This window comes from Nicotiana tomentosiformis, chromosome 12 (genome assembly GCF_000390325.3).
Source record: "Nicotiana tomentosiformis chromosome 12, ASM39032v3, whole genome shotgun sequence".
Classification (NCBI taxonomy): Eukaryota; Viridiplantae; Streptophyta; class Magnoliopsida; order Solanales; family Solanaceae; genus Nicotiana; species Nicotiana tomentosiformis.
The window spans coordinates 21,556,441-21,574,080 of record NC_090823.1 but is presented as its reverse complement, the minus strand read 5'-3'; the positions used below and the strand labels follow the sequence as shown (position 1 = coordinate 21,574,080).

Here is a 17,640-nt window from a genome sequence, read left to right as displayed (position 1 = left end):
AAAGGGAGTTTTGTGAGGATGTCCAAGATTCTTGGATTGTAGAGAGAAAAAATAAATGATACATCTTATGTACAAGAGTTTAGATGTTAAAACACTATGATTTTCGAAATATATAAGAAGCGTATACCTTTATCCATAGATGTAAGATGATCTCTCTTTATGTTGAACAACAATAGTCTTTTCATCTTGTTTTCTTCTTTTTTCCTTTAGTTATACATGAGGAAACATAGTACTTCCTCATCTCATTTTATGTAATATATGAGGAAACATATTTTTATGAGACGTGGCGTCTAAGAAAGAAAGAAAGATAGATTTTTATAATTTATGTTGGAAACAAACCATAGACATTTGTATAACTATAAATTATCTCATTAATAATAAAATAAAAAGTTTAAAGTTATATTATTTCCACATATAAAAATGTGTCTTCTTTTTTGGAACAAACTAAAAAGAAATATGTGCCACATAAATTGGAATCGATGAATAGTAACGTTCTTTCTTAGAAAAAGGACCAGCTTATGAAAAATCACTTTATATTTTATTTTCCATCAAGTGAGAAATTATTTAATCATTTTATTTAAATCAGAATGACTCTTAAACTTAGACCAATTAGATTTTACACTCAATATGTATTAACCATAATAATAGACCAAATAGGAAAGACAACTCGTATATCTCAAATTCTTTCCATTGACACACATCATGTTATTCACCTCATTGTTCAATAAATATACGGAGAAGAGTAAAAAAATACCGTTAATATATTGGATTTAGTTATATGTTCTTTGTTAACGTACAGCTTGTAGAAGCTTCTACTATTATTTTCTGGCTCAACTATATCACCAAATAATTAAAAATGTCTAAATATGCCCCTCATAGTAACGAGAAAGTCACGTCGAAATATACTTAAGCATTTCCAATTGATAAAATGCTTTAAATTATTGCATTTGTTGCTAAACCCACAGCGGAGCTTGATATGGCGTACTGCCTTTTTACTGAACTAATCGAAGAGTTAGTCCAGCCCATAGGTTGAATTGTACGGGGCCAGTTTAATTTGGACTATAATCCACAATACTATAGGGGGATTTGCAGCCGTACCCTATATTTGTGCCACCTTTTAATATGTACCCTATTTTTAAAAATTATTGATTTAGTAGTCAGTTGACAAAAAATCCGTAATAATATGACAATTACACCCCTGATAATATTAGCATTAGCATGCTACTTTGGAGATGACCTTATTCGCATTAGTATACTGTAAAACAAGCCCTGATAAACGTAGCAACATGCTAAAGTTTGGAGATGACGTTGTTTTACAGTACCAGAGGTTATTCATTAGCATGCGAGATGGTGTAAAACTTCAGCCAATTACAATAGCAGCTGAAGTTGTTTTACATTGAAGATAAAACTTCATGCTAATGCATGCTGAAGTTATTTATCCTGCAGTCAACAATTTTGTCATGAGTTTTATCCAAAACTTCAGTCTAAATATGCTGAAGTTATTTAGTTCATTTGCTAAAACTTCAGACTAAACATGCTGAAGTTATTTAGTTCATTTGCTAAAATTTCAGACCAAATATGCTTAAGTTTTTATCTTGCAATTGTAATTTTCTAATGAGTTTTTGCTAATGCATGATGAAGTTATTTAGTTCATTTGCTAAAATTTCAGACTAAACATGCTTAAGTTATTTAGTTCATTTGCTAAAACTTCAGACTTATCATGCTTAAGTTATTTAGTTCATTTGCTATAATTTCAGACTAAACATGCTTAAGTTATTTAGTTCATTTGCTAAAATTTCATGCCAAAACATGTTAAAGTGTTGTCCTGCAGTCTAGAGTTTTGTCAAAAGTCCTGAAGGACAAAATCATCTTTTTAGAACGCTTTTAACAAAAAAAATGTGTACGGATGCAAATGAAAAAATAAAACGGGTATAAGTTAAAAGGGGGCGACCAAATAGGGTGCCCCATGCAATTTTTACATACTAGAGACTCAAGACTGAACCTTTTAGGGAAAATGACACTGTATAGCTGCTCTTAAAATAATAGCCAAAAAATATATAATTTTTGCATATATTTTGTATATATATATATATATATACATTCTATACGTTATATACAAAAATTATACAAATTTTATATATTTTTTCGGCTAACAAATATATATAGTTTTTGGTACGGGTTAAAAGTGAAAAAAAGCCTAACCTTTTATTCTCGATGGGCTAGTTTAAGGGTCAGCCAGGTCCATGAGTTTAGAACACATTGGTCGATGTATACTGGTTTTGGAGCGATCATAAATTCTTTTAAATATATTTGAAAGAAAATTTACAATAGTCTAATTATGATTTTTGTTTCCGAATAGGGGTGTAAAACAAAAAAAAAAAAAATATAAGATTTATCATTTGTGTGGCATACATATGTAGAGATATTTATAATATTATTAATCTTTCTTCTCTTTTATTGTGTGATAAGGGGGAAATACTTGTGTCTAAGGAAAGGAAATAATGAAGAAGTGAAAGATGTAATAATTTAGTTGGCACCGACAGCTGAAGAAATAAAAAGTGGCCCAGGAGACCATAGCATATGCCTTATTTTTATGCCATAAGTTTATAATGGGAAGATATATCTGTCGGTGAAGCCTCTCAACTTTTCAATTTCCTTCTCTTGCTTTTGAGTTATTCCAAATAAATTTTAGAAATAGAAAACATTCATTTTGATTATTCAAAAAAGGAAAATAAGTCAAAATGAGTACATTTGATCTGCGTTTCACCTTGGGTTCAAAAATGCACTCTCTGTTGAAAACATTGATTAGTCTTGCTTTTTTAGCTTGTTTGGCAAAAATTCTCTTTTTTCGTCAATTATTTCTTTTTTTTAAAGTTAAGATATTTGGCCAAATCGAAGGAACAAAAAAAAAAAATACTTTTGAGTAGAAGTAAAAATAATTTTTGAGAAGCAGAAAAAATTTAGTTTCTTCTCAAAAACACAATTTTAAAAATCATATTGAAAAAAATACACTTAGAAATAACTTCTAAAAACTTGGTCAAACACTAATTGTTACTCAAAAGTATTTTTTAAATTAATTAGTACAAATTATTTGTCATCAAAAGTATTTTTTTTGAAAAATAATTAAACAAAGTCATTGTTCGCATTTACCATCGTCCACATAAATTTACTCTTGATGCGATATGTAATTTAAAAGCCACGTCTCCGGATGTCAATTGTTGTTGTCATCGACAGTAATGTTATTATCATTATTATTATTATTGTTATTATTATTATCATTATCAAATGAGTTGATTTTACATTTGTTTGAAAGAGAAAAGAAAATATGCTGACTAAAATACAACTGATATAACTAACTTTAGAATTTTAGTTGATTAAATAAAAATTTCGTAAACCAAAATCATTCCTACCAATCTTAGAAATGTCATTTTCAGGTATTTGTTGATTAAAAAAGCGACAGCACCATTTCTCCCACGTGAGAAAAAAAAACTTTGAACTCTCTTCTCCCCCCCTCACTCCAAGTTTTAAAAAAAATATTTTTCTAATAGTTAACTATTCATTAACTTATTTCTTTATTTCAGTAATAATTTATTGCCCATACAGTTACAGCCAATATTTTTTCCATCAGTTATGGTCCCTATTATTTTTCAATCCCAAAACAGCTCAAATCACCAGGCAAAAGAGGACAAGAAAACATTCTGCCACTGCACTGTTTTATGTACTTATCCCTATAGTCTAAGGTAAAAATAAATATTTTAAAAAGGATGTGAATTTTATGTGTCATTTGTGGATCCCAAGGTAAAACAATGATGTTAATAAATGTTAAAAACAAGCCTAACAGCAACATCACCAATAGCAAACCGATAATGTTAAAGTACTTAAACAAAAGAATATTCATAAAAAATACTTACTTTAACAGCCATCTTTACTCTAAAGTGTCTAATTATGAATTTGAGCATTCAAGATTAGCGCTTTATACTAATGCTTTTATAGGTGGCTGCATATCCTTTTCCAACCCTGTAAGGCAACACCCCCTCCCCCCCACAAAAAAAAAAAAAAAAAAAAAGCCCCAAATAGAAAATTAAGAAGAGCAAAAAGTTTAATGAATAGAAAGTTTATCTCAAAGCTGGAAGTTGGAATGTTTTTAATTTTCACTTGGTACTATACAGATTATTTTTGTTTAATCTAAAATAATATTGTAGCATTAGTCTTTCAACTAATTTTCTACATTCAGTCAACACATGAAAACATTCTTCGTATTTAAAATAATAATAATAATAATAATACTCCATCCGTTTCAATTTATGAACATATTTTTTTTTTAGTCCGTGCCAAATAGAATGACCCCTTTCATATTTAGAAACAATTTACCTTTATGTAATGAGTTATAGCCACACAAAATATATGTAACTCATTTTACATCACAAGTTCAAATTTTTATTTTTTTTTCCTTAAATTTCGTGCCTGATCAAGTACGTTCACCTAAATAATTAAAACGGGAGAGTAATAAATAAGAAAGCACTTAAACAAAGTATTGCTGCTATTATAAAGTATCTACTTATAAGTTTGAACTTTGAACAATCAAGATTAACACTTCATTATACTAAAGGTAGTTATTAGTGGCGGGCTGCATATTCTTTTCCAACACTGTACTACCCCCCTCCTCCCCACCTTACCCCATCCAATTAAATTTTCAAAAGAGCAAAAGTTAATTAATATAAAGTTTATTGTAGCCTTATTCTTTCACCAAAATTTCCTTGTTTTCCACATTCAGTCAACACATGAAAACATTCTTCACTATTTACAGTTATAGTGGATAAACTTGTCAGCTAGTGATTTTTACTTTTTACAGTTATAGTGGATAAACTTGTCAGCTAGTGATTTTTACTTACTTTTAATGCATTTTAGGTTGTACTACCACAGCTAGCTTGAATCAAAAAGTGGAAATAAAATCTTGAAGAAAAGAGAGTAAATTTCACAGCTGGTAATTGTATTGATATTGGTATATACTTTCCTCTATAATAGTGCTTTGCTTTTTAGCTTGAGTAGTCTCTAAGAGTATGCAAAGAATAACTTCTTTTCTAGCTCTTACATTCTGTTACGTTGGTTGTAAAAATAAAGGGCTTTGAAATAAGTTCTTGAATTCTTGAATGATGCAAGACAATTCTTGATTCTTGTTCTGAATGAGTATAGTGTGAGTTTCTTGATTTTGTTGGATCTGGTAATTTGTTGTTTTTAAGTGGCTTAAATGGCTCCAAGATTGAGTTTTTTTGACTGGTGGGGTAAGGAAACCCAGAGGGGAACACCAGTGATAGTGAAAATGGAGAACCCCAACTTCTCCATTGTTGAAATTGATGGTCCTGATTCTGCATTTAAGCCAATAGAGAAGAGTAGAGGCAAGAATGCTAAGCAAGTGACATGGGTTTTGCTTCTTAAAGCTAATCAAGCTGTTGGCTTTGTTGCTTGGCTTGCAACAATTTTATGGACTTTATTTGGAACTATCAAGAATAGGCTGATTTTTAGAGAAGGGGTTTCTCTTGCAAGTGAGAAACTTGGAAAAAGTAAACTACTTTTCAGAATAATCAAAGCTTGTTTGGTGATTTCTTTGGTTATGTTGGCCTTTGAGGTTGTTGCTTACTTCAAAGGTTGGGATTATTTTCAGAATCCAAGTTTGTATATTCCACATACTTCTGATGTTTTGGGGTTGTTCCATGTAACTTATGTTGGTTGGTTGGATTTTCGCGCTGATTATATCGCGCCTTCTGTTCAAAATCTTTCCACATTCTGTACTGTTTTATTCCTAATTCAGTCGTTAGATCGTTTGATACTTTGTTTGGGTTGCTTATACATAAAGTGCAAGAAGATTAAGCCAAAGATTGAAGGGGATCCGTTTAAATCGGATGATCTTGAGGGATCAAACAACAGCTACCCTATGGTTCTTGTGCAGATTCCAATGTGTAATGAAAGAGAGGTACTGTACCTAATTCATTTTTTTCTGCTGCCCTTTTGAATTGTGAATATTCTATCTTATTGTTTTTGTTACTATAACTGGGGCTGATATGCGGATGAGGAATTAGCATACTTCTGTGGCTTCTATTTAAGTCTTAAACTTCTTGTTAGGAGAGAACATGAGTCACTTCCAAACTTTGAATTAGTTGAAATTGGTAATATACGAGTAAATTTAGGTGAATTCAACTCCCTCTTTTGTGGTGCTTTTAAACCAATGTTATATATGGTTTCCTTTTTAGCTTTCTGATTAGCACTTCATTGGTGGTTTCCTTTTACCTTTATTTTTCCACAGTAGTGGTCTCTTTCTTACTTTTTCTGTTGTAGGCGAGGGTTGCTCCATATCGGGATTGCTTAATATGACATAATTTGTTTTGCAATACTATTGATATATTTAGTATCTTATTATCAAATAAGGGAATTGAGCATTTTGGGATCTTAATCTGTCCTTGGCATATAAGTAGTACTTAAGACTTTTCATTAGTTGCATTCAAAACAAAAAATTTCTTCTTTTCTGCTTTTCTTTTCCTTATGTATTATGCATTCAAAACTTTTTCGCTATTACTGGTGTTGTGCAGGTATATGAGTTGTCTATAACGGCAGTCTGTCAACTTGATTGGCCAAAAGACCGTTTGTTGATTCAAATTCTTGATGACTCTGACAATGAGTGCATCCAAGAGTTAATAAAGTCAGAGGTTGCTAAATGGAGCCAAAAGGGTATCAACATAATTTATAGGCACCGTTTGGTTAGAACTGGTTACAAAGCAGGGAACCTGAAGTCTGCGATGAGTTGTGACTATGTGAAGGATTATGAATTTGTTGCAATCTTTGATGCGGATTTCCAACCAACTCCAGATTTTCTTAAGCAGACAGTCCCACATTTCAAGGTGAAATATGTTCTTCTTGTTTTCCTTTTGTGAGTTCATTGATGTTGCTGTTGACAATTAACACGTATGTTCTGACTTTTGTCACAGGATAACCCTGAGTTAGGATTGGTTCAAACAAGATGGGCATTTGTTAACAAGGACGAAAACTTGTTGACTCGTCTCCAAAACATTAATCTGTGTTTTCATTTTGAGGTGGAACAGCAGGTGAATGGCGTATTCTTGAACTTCTTTGGTTTCAATGGAACGGCTGGTATCTGGAGAATAAAAGCCTTAGAGGAGTCAGGAGGTTGGCTTGAGAGGACAACTGTGGAAGATATGGATATTGCTGTCCGTGCTCATCTCAATGGCTGGAAATTCATATATCTTAATGACGTGAGGGTAAGTATTGTCCGCTTTCATATTTTTGTTAAATGTGCTTATGGTCCCATCTATTGCTACTCTGACTGGCATTTGTTGCATAGGGGATTTTATTTTGAGTCTTCCTTTGCAAATAGAACTAGTTTTGGATCGAGGACTAATTGCTGTTCCTATTGTGTTGCAAATAGAAGCTGGATTTTATCGACTTAAGATTCAATAGTTAAACAACAGAATGATTTATGGCTGTTAGATTGGTTTTCTCTTTTGGTACTTTTTCTTTTTTAAACAGTTCTCATATTGATATCCAGATTGATGAAACTTTTGCCTGGTCTTATTCCCATTAAATTTTGATTTTTTTTTTTTATTTAAAATATTTTTTGTAGTTTTGTCAATCTAATCACAATGTTCTTCGTATCAATATGAAAAAATAGGTCCTTTGTGAAGTTCCTGAATCTTTTGAAGCGTATAGGAAGCAACAACATCGGTGGCATTCTGGCCCGATGCAACTCTTCCGAGTGTGTCTTCCTGCTATTGTTACTTCCAAGGTACATTGACTCCTCTCTTTAGCTTCGCCAAACTTCCTGATACATAAACATTCTAATGAAGAAAACTTCTGATGCTAGAGAAAATAAATTACTAAATATTGGAATGAAAAAGGAACAAATGAGGCAAAATGTAGTAAGAACTCATATAGCCGATCTTAACTAGCTTGGTATTGAGGCGTAATTGTTGTTATTGGAAAAATTCTAACGAACTTGTAACTTTTGTGCAGATATCAATATGGAAGAAAGCCAACTTAATACTTCTTTTCTTTTTGTTGAGAAAACTCATTCTTCCCTTCTATTCATTCACATTGTTTTGTGTAGTTCTTCCTTTAACCATGTTTATCCCGGAAGCGGAACTCCCATTCTGGGTTGTTTGCTACATACCTATTCTTATGACACTTTTAAACATTCTTCCGGCACCAAAAGCCATTCCTTTCATCGCCCCTTACCTCCTTTTCGAAAACACTATGTCAGTCACAAAGTTCAACGCTATGGTATCTGGACTTTTCCAATTGGGAAGCTCATACGAGTGGGTTGTCACCAAAAAAGCAGGTAGGTCTTCTGAATCCGACCTACTGGCTGCTGCTGAAAAGGATTTAAAAGTGTCGGGAGCACCACAGATTAGCAGAGGGGCTTCTGAAAGCGAACTCTCTGTGCTAAACCGATTGAACAAACAGAAAGATGTAACTTCTACACCTGTTAAGAAGAGCAACAAAATATACAGAAAAGAGCTAGCTCTTGCTTTCTTACTGTTAACGGCATCAGCCAGAAGCCTTTTATCGGCTCATGGACTCCACTTTTACTTCCTTCTTTTCCAAGGAGTGACATTCCTCCTTGTTGGTCTCGATCTTATTGGCGAACAGATCAGCTAATATTGCTCAAGAGAGGAGAAACAACCACCTACTTATTGTGTTCAAGAACTTATACACTTCGTCTCGTCTGAACTTTGTACCAGCAGAACAACAGAGACCAGGGAATAGCTCGGGTATTTCCACTTATCGACTTCTGCTATATGAAGTGAAGCCAATTAGGATTTTGTATGCGAGATGATTATGCCATTGCCTGTGTGAGTTCCCTAATGTTGTTAGATAGGGTAATTGTTGTCAGTCTTTTACAGAGAAGTCAATTGTTTGTCAATAATACTATAGGTAGAAGCAATCTTATTTTCTTTTACTTCCATTTATTTCTGAATTGGGATTTTTCAACCAGGAAGTGTGCTGTTTATGGCATTGCACATTCATCATATTGTGTATATAAGGATCTAAATGGCTAAATAAGGCCTAGTCAATACTTGCTTTTCAAATTCTTGGAATTTTCTACTGTAATGAATGAGACAACCCTCCTTCCATGAACATTTACTTTTATTGGCTTTGATAGTATAGATTGATTTGATTTCTTCATTTTACCTTGTTGCCCTGGTCTAGTGTAAATTCTTACATGCGTCTTATCTTTATATGACTTAGAAAGTAACTTATCTTGTATGCCTTTAAAAAGGACAGCCCGGTGCACGAAGCATCCCGTGTTTACGCAGGGTTCGAGGAAGGGTCGTACCCTAAGAGGGTGTGATATAGGCAACCTACCCCGACGCAAGTACCAGTGACTGATTCCATGGCTCGAACCTATGACCTATGGTCACATAGTGACAACTTTACCGTTGCTCCAAGGCTCCCTTTTCTTGTAGACCTTTATGATAAATATTTATGGCGAAGCCACAATGCTATAAGCGTGTGCAATCAAGTCTTCAATGTCCTTCTCTACTTATCACCTTAAGTGAGCACTTTATAGCATTTTTCTAAATAACAACAGTGTCCTAGTCAGCTTGCGGGCATGTTGACTATTTCACCGGATATATGCTACCTCCTATCAGCGGATGCCAGGTAACTCTACTCATCAAGGTTGAGACATAGGGGAATAAATCACCTACCTTTTCTTGTCTCTACTGGAATTTGAACTCTTTACTCATTTTTTTAACTGCTTGGCTATGTTGTTCGGACTCTCCGAAAATGTCGCCGGATGCGTGTCGGATCCTACAAAAGCAGTGTACTTTGGAGGACCTGACACAGGTCCGTTAGCATTTTGGAGAGTCCGTGTAATATAGCTGCTTGGTACACACTAGGGTGCTCACCTTTTGGCCCTTCTATTAAGACCATAGAATGGTACCGCAAATAATGAGCTTCATGGACAAGTGAGGCTTGCTCAGTTGTTAAATCACCTCCACCCACGACCGTTAGGTCCTGGGTTCGAGTCACGCTGAAGGGAAAGTACGAAAATATTATAGATCCTCCTAATTTGGGAGGGATTTTAAAAAATAATAATAATGAGCTTCATCTCTCCTGGTGAAGAGGAAGGAGAGTGAGAATGGGGTTGAAGAGGGACTCTTTTATGTTTTGTAACAATGTTGTATAAAAGAAGTGTCGGCAATGCAAAAGGAGATAGACCACATGAATGTTGAGTGGAAATTAAGGTCAGCTAAGGACTTAAACTTTCATGTATTTATTCCCAATTATACTTGATATGACATTGTTTTTTGTTTACATAAGGGACCACAAATCTTTTTGTGGGCAATTTGCTGATATTGTGTTTTTGTGTTGTATTGTTTTCTGTTGGGACACTGGGACATGTCTCTTCTTTCATTGACCATCCTTTTATGGTCCATGCCATTAAAATTTTGTCTTTGCAACTAGGAATGATTTTTCATGATTTGACAAGCTACCAAGTGATGACTCCCTTTGGCATATGTCACATTAATTTGATTTTGATATTCTCCAGCTAGGCAGTGTGTTTATTAATTTCCTTTTCACCTATTTTTCGATTTCTGTACTTACTTTCTGCAACATGTTTTCTACAACCGAGAAATTTGCCTCTATCCTTTTTTACTTAAATATCATATTTGGTTCACCCATCGACAATCCGAGCTTGTGAGGGTGCAGACTTTTGTGGTCAAAGTTATCAAGTGGTTAAACATTTTCTTTATAACCGAAAAATCTGCGTACTTTTAACTTCAAAATGCGGTGAATAATGGATTTGTCACTCTATCCTTCTTCACTTAAATACCATATTTGATTCACCCATCGAGAATCCGAGCTGGTGCACATTTTTGTGGTCAAAGTTATCAAGTGGTTAATCTTCTTGCATCTTACATTTTTGGTACACTTTGGCATGTTACATTAAACTGCTTCAGAATATTGATATTCCCTGGCTAAACAATGTGTGTGTTCATTTCCTTGTTACTTGTCTGTTCATTTTTATACTTTCTTTCTGGCTTTAAAAAAAGAATTAACCGAAAAAGTCCGTTACTTTTTAACTTCGAAATTCAGTGGACAATGACTCTTTCCTCTACCCTTCTTTATTTAAATACCGGACTTTGTTCACTTGTGAGGATTCGAACTCGTGAACGGTAACATTTTTGTTGTTCAAGTTATCAAGTGATTAGTCCTCTTGCATCGTACATATATGAGTGTTCTAGTGATTCCTCAGCATTATTTAGGTACATATCACCGTCAAGGATTGTGATGCATTGATAGAATTCCTTTATTTTTAACGAGAGGCTTTGGCTTTGAGCCCCGAGAATGAAAAAAAATTCTGATAGAAAGCACTTTTCCGGTGCTAATTGAGTTAGTCGGGATCCCTATGCAAACATGGAACACCGGGTAGAAAACTAAAATATATATATATAGTAGGTTTATGTTGAGGTTTGGAGTTTCCCTGGCTTTTACTTCGCCCATTGCTTCTAAGCAGTGCCAAGCTATTAAATTTAGTAGAACAGTTCAATCAAATGATTAACCTGATTGTATAGAATGAGTTTAAGTCATGTACGCTAATATATAAGTTTTATATAACATCAAGTTAATTTGATTTACAATAACAAGTAACTCTTCGTATTATCAATTATTGTAACCTCAAAAATTGATTAAATAACTTGATATTATCATTTAAATTACACTGATAGTGTATATATATATATATATATATATATATATATATATATATATATATATATATATATATATATATATATATATATATACCTTAAATCCTTAATAAAACCATCAGGATAAAAAGTTTAACTAGTTCATGATAAATTGAGGGCTAAGAAGGCCAAGGACAAGGTTAAAATTGGAAATAATAAGTTAATTCACGTTTACATTAAAATTGGAAATAATAAGTTAATTCACGTTTACATACTTTCAACTAGAAATGTGAATGGATATTTAAAAACTGACTAAACCGACCTAATTGTACCGCACCGAACCAATTTTTAGGTTTCATTTAATAAAATAGTAGATTTTTTATATAAATCTATAACCGTACCAATAATTAAGATAGGTTTTTTATTTTATGAAAATAAACCGAAAAATACTGAATCGTACCGAATAAATTACATGAAAAAAATATATTTATATGTTAAGTTTAAAAATATTATTAAATTTTTCCTTAGGCCTTGAAATTATGAAAACTGTTACAAGCCAACAAGTAATTAAACTCAAAAATCCTAATTCTCAAACCTATTACACTACTCCTATTAAAACTAAACTATTTCTAGCATATTCACTAGCAAGACACAAGGTATTCTAGCGATTATGAGTAGAAAACTACAATGTATTGAATATGTTTCCTTTCGTTCTATAGACTTTATTCTTGAGTCACAACTTGCTTAATATCTTTCCACTCGTGTGATTTATATTTTTTTTTTGTCTTTGCTTAGTTTCTTTTACGCTGCTAGAGAATAGTTGATGGATCTATACTGTGGTCATCTTTCATGTTTTATTAATTTATCACCCTTTAAATAGTTAAAAAGTCTAGAGAGTTTTGTTAAGTCCTATCAAAGTACGTATATTATTGTATTCTGCTTTTACTAGTGACTTTTAAATGATATTTAAAAAAATATCGAAAATAACCGAACCGTACGGATACCGAAAAGAAAATGAATCAAAGAACATAACCATTTCAAAGAAGTAGGAGACTAACTGTAAGGTGTAGTCCAGAGTTATTCACCATTCCATTCTGGGCAACTTGGGTGTTGACAATCACCTTCCAACCATGGGTCTGGCCGAGCTAGCCTTTAGTTTATGAATTTGGCCAAACTCAATAACTTTGGTTCAAACCTTAAAAAATTATTAAATACGTAACTTAAAACATAATAACTTAAATGAATTAGAATCTCAAACTCATAGGCTTCAAATCTCTACTTCCAACTTGGAGAAGAGGTGTTAAATTGTACATAGGCCCAAAAGCCCATCTTAATATCTTGTTTGCTTTTCGATCCATTTAGCTTAGTCCATCATTGAGGCCCAAGCCGAAACATTTGTCTTGTAAAGTAAACTTTAAAAGAAACAAAATAAAGGAAATAAAACTAATTGATAACATCTCCCTAAATCCACAAATTGATAACATCTCCGGAATTTTCGTAGCAGCTCAGGACTGCTAATTTGCCCTTCAATTCTTTCACATGATAACTACATTCCCTTGGATGTAAAAAATTAGGAAGGGTAAAAACTTACCCGCATGAGTATTTACACCAACTCAATAAACAAATAACACATATCACATAATTTAATTACAAATATTTGTCTTTAACTATAGTTAATTATCATGTATTTCCCATATCATCTTAAACAATAATATTAAAAATACTTAATAGAGTCTTGCAAAGCTCCGTTCTATAACGTTAATGGATGACGACATTAATTTTTTGTTCACTTTCTGTGCCATCACTGGCCACAAAATTTATTTTTTCTTCTACTAGGGTAATTATCATTATTTATATAAACATTTTAACTTTGAAAAAAAAATATTAAACATTTTAAAACTTAACAAAGAAGCATTTACCTTAGCATACTCTCAGAGGAACACATCTAAGATTAGCAAACGAAATTTTTTTATAAAATTGAACTTTGCTTTGCACAATTATATTGTTTCAAAATTGATCTGGTTTTATCCGCTAATAATGGATCTTTTTAACAAGACGAAAATTTGGCATACATAATGAGAAGAGTAATTTTATAATCTTGCAGTTCTGAATTTCAAGGTCTAAATGGGGAAGGGGGGAGGGTGAAACTTTTAGTTGACTCGTCTTTCTTTTATTTCAAGTTGTTCATTAAAGCCGGGCAACTTGGTTTTGGTAAAAGAGATAGCGAAAGTTACCATTAAAGGTGCTCCTCTTGATGACGTGGAACTTCAGAAGTAGATCGAAAATAAAAGAATGTCATAAGAAGACAGGAATAAAAGAAAGAAGAATCAAGAATTGATTCTCTTTAACTTATGTTAGTATGACTTAATTCCTTTTTTTTTTTAAATTTAAAATAAGACTCCTAATAGACCTTATATTGTGTTCTATGGTTAACTGATCACGCCAACTATGCCTCCTAAGAGGTCTAGTAGCCGTTGCAAATATAATCCGATTAATAAATCTGGAGTCGAATTCTACAGGGAATTAACCTACTAACTATAACCACTAGACTCGCACGAATTCAAGTAATCAACCTTCAGAAATATTAAATAATAAATTGGATGTTTACTAACTAAAAATCACGTAATGAAAATGCAGTAATTGATAACTAACGAAGGACAGGTTGTAGACAAGATTTGGAACAGTCTAAGGTTATGATTTTTTCTATTGTCGGAATCCTCTCCGCTATATTTTTTTATAAATTTGCCTAAGTATTCTCTACCGATCATGAGTACTTTGAGTGTCGTAATTCACTTCCGAGTAACTATCATAATTTACTAGACATATTCTTCCGAACTACGCTAGCTGGCACTAGTTTACTGCTCACTATGATCACACCAAGGTTTCGTTATTCCTAATCCCACCTTTAAACCCTCCGTATTGATCTCTCACATACGTTAGGAGTGATGTTGTTCAACAACTACCTAAATATGTATTCTCTTTCAAGCAATACACACTAAATATGCACAGTCAATTGAGAGCTCTTCAATCAACCACAATGTAAACGTAGTTGAACAAATAGAGAAAAAGCTAAGGCAAAACTATATTAAACGTAATAGGAAAATCATCCTCCAATAGGTTCCATCAAAACCCTAGATTAGAAGTTTAGCTACTCATATTCATAGTAATAATTTTTCAAGTATTTTGCATAAACAAATTACAAAGAAAAGATGAAGGAATGTAGAACTCGATGATTCTTTTCCCCAAAAGTTGTTCCACGTGCTATTCTTGCCTCTGGTCGCAAAACTCCTTCAAAAATGGTGTTTAATAATTATTTATATGTGTAAGAAAAGACCTAAACGAAATAGCCCAAGTCCAAACCCAACAAGGAGACGAAATAGGCTTTTAAAATCCGGAAGACCCTCGCTATAGCCCATGCGCCGCGAGCTCTACAAGGTGCTCCACCTCGCCTCAGCCTGTGCGTCGCCAGCTCTGCCGCGAGCTTGATCTCGCCTTAACCCAGGCGGCGTGCGCTCCAACGCGAGCATGACAACTCACCTCACCTGCTCTATCGCGAGCAATTTGGCGTGCTACGCGTGCTCACTGCTTCGTTTGCACTTTTTCGTCCAAAATATTCGTTTTGCTCGTAATTTCATCTCCATTGTACCTACACATAAAATAACTCAAATAAACACAAATATAGTATAGTTTAGCATTAAAGCACCTAAATATAAAGTACGTAATGCACTAAAAATATATAATTATAGCCACACATCACTACCCCACACTTAAACGTTGCTCGTCCTCGAGCAATCAAACTACACTTTATATAGACACGACCCTTTTTTTAAAACAATTCTCCTAACTCATCACACCAAGAATCTTTAAAATAGACTAAGCACAAGAGTTTAACATCTTCACCTCAAGATTTGACTCACCAATACCATACATTATTCACAACCCACTCACTTACTCTAACATAGAGATCAATGACATTACATTTCCTTCATGAATCAAGTTCCCTCACACAACAAAAGAGATTAGTTCCATACACAATACAATTTAAGAACAAGTAGGAACTCAAGATAGAAAAAATTCTCTCTCTCAGAAATAACATTCATATGCCACAAAAGATGCACCATAGGCTTACCCGTAGTGTACTACTCTACTAATCGAGTTCATTCAGTCTAGGATCAAGTAGGACTTTAATTGGTTGTAATGTAGGTTGCAGGTCGGGTATGATACATTTGGATATAAGAGTGACTACACCTCCCTATGAACTTTAATACATATACTTTAACATTCAAGCCCATACTTATGTCAAACCACAACTCCACCTTTACATCAATGTATATTACCCCATACTTCTTTAAGCACAATTACATCAAAAGCCACCACCATCAAGGAGTATTCTTCAGAATAATACAACTATTTTTTTTTTCAATTCAAGTGGCTTTTATTATTATTTTTTTATTTATTTATTTTTAAACAGTGCACCTTTCTCCTTATTTCATTGTTCCACTCCAAATCTAAACCACCACCCCACACTTTAACTTTTACATAATTCATAATAATTTAAGTGCTCATGAGAGGTGACAAGGTTCAAATAGATGGTTAATTCAAACAACGGGGTAAGGCTTGTAATGTGGTTGCCAAAGAAATAGGATTACAGGCTTAACGGGGTTAACTACGTTACATAACATTTAGGCGGGTAAACTATATATATATATATATATATATATATATATATATATATATATATATATATATATATATATATATATATATATATATCTGGCTCAACAAAGAAACGCCTATATCACTTCTCAGACTGAACAAGACTACTATTTCTCTTTGCAAACACACGGGGCAAGTTCTAGACATCAACTGCAATGCACAAAATACACACAAACCTCACACACACATGGCACATTACTCACTCGGGAATGGTTTTATCAAGACACTCTAGTCAAAGCAGTTAAGCAAATTTAAGATTATACGATTTAAGGTATTTATACTAGAGTCAAAAACTGAGCCTAAGCGTTACAACCAGAGTACTCACTATTCTCAAAGCATAACAAAGTCAAGAGATATTGCTTCAATTGAATTCATAGTACAATGGTTCCTACTCCTAAAAAAATAAAACTAACTACACCAGGTTCAAACAAAACCCTTGAAAAAGAACCGCGGTACAAAGAAACACCAAGGGGGAATTACTACACTATCTACAATGAAAATCTTTTTTTTTCTTTAGACTCAAATCTTTCAAGAAAACTGTCTAGGAGATCCATCGCCGGGAAGAGTCCAATTTTTTTCTACTTTTTTTTAATAGATAAGGCGATAAAAAAAGAAGAAGAAGTAATTAGTGTATCTAATATCTACAAGTTACCACCCCACCCTTAATTCATGCAATGTCCTCAGTGCATACACAAACTGCCAACAAAAAAAACAAGTAGGGTGGTATGAAAACTCCCTGATCAGGCCTCGTCATTGCCTTCATCCTCGAAGGCTCCATCTGTAGTTGTCCACTCCTCATCTTCTACTTCCTCCTCCTCGCCATCATATCCTCCTCCTCAGACTGCTACGGCTCGGCCTCGGACTGCTCTGGTGTGTTGACATTCTCATCAGCTGGGAGTCTGTAGCCATCTCCAAGCCTAACCATCTGCTGAGCATGAGCATTTAGCGGGAACCGCTCCTCCAAGATGTCCCTCTCTTCAGTAGTGGCCGACCGTCCCCCAATCCGAAGCTGCAAGTCCATCATCCCATATAAATGGGCCATAAAGCTGTCATCGCAAGCATTGCGCTCGGCACCTATCAGTGAAGACATATCATTCTCCTCCTTAACACGGACGCTTGTGATGTCCATTAGTCTTAGGCGCGGAGGAATGACTATATCGACAGCTTGCTCCTCCTCCACCTCTTCTTGTCTCAAGTACTGAGTCAACATGCTCGCGCA

The 17,640-nt window shown here is 33.8% G+C and overlaps 1 protein-coding gene across 1 annotated transcript; it reads left to right on the top strand.

Moving 5' to 3' along the window:
- The first annotated feature begins 5,098 nt into the window (after window positions 1-5,098).
- On the top strand, window positions 5,099-9,147 carry LOC104089933 (probable xyloglucan glycosyltransferase 5). Its single transcript, XM_009594952.4, has 5 exons — window positions 5,099-5,971; window positions 6,585-6,893; window positions 6,981-7,271; window positions 7,682-7,795; window positions 8,023-9,147. The coding sequence occupies exons 1-5, from the start codon at window positions 5,249-5,251 to the stop codon at window positions 8,665-8,667; spliced, it is 2,082 nt and encodes a 693-aa protein (XP_009593247.1). The 5' UTR covers window positions 5,099-5,248; the 3' UTR covers window positions 8,668-9,147.
- The last annotated feature ends 8,493 nt before the right edge of the window (window positions 9,148-17,640 follow it).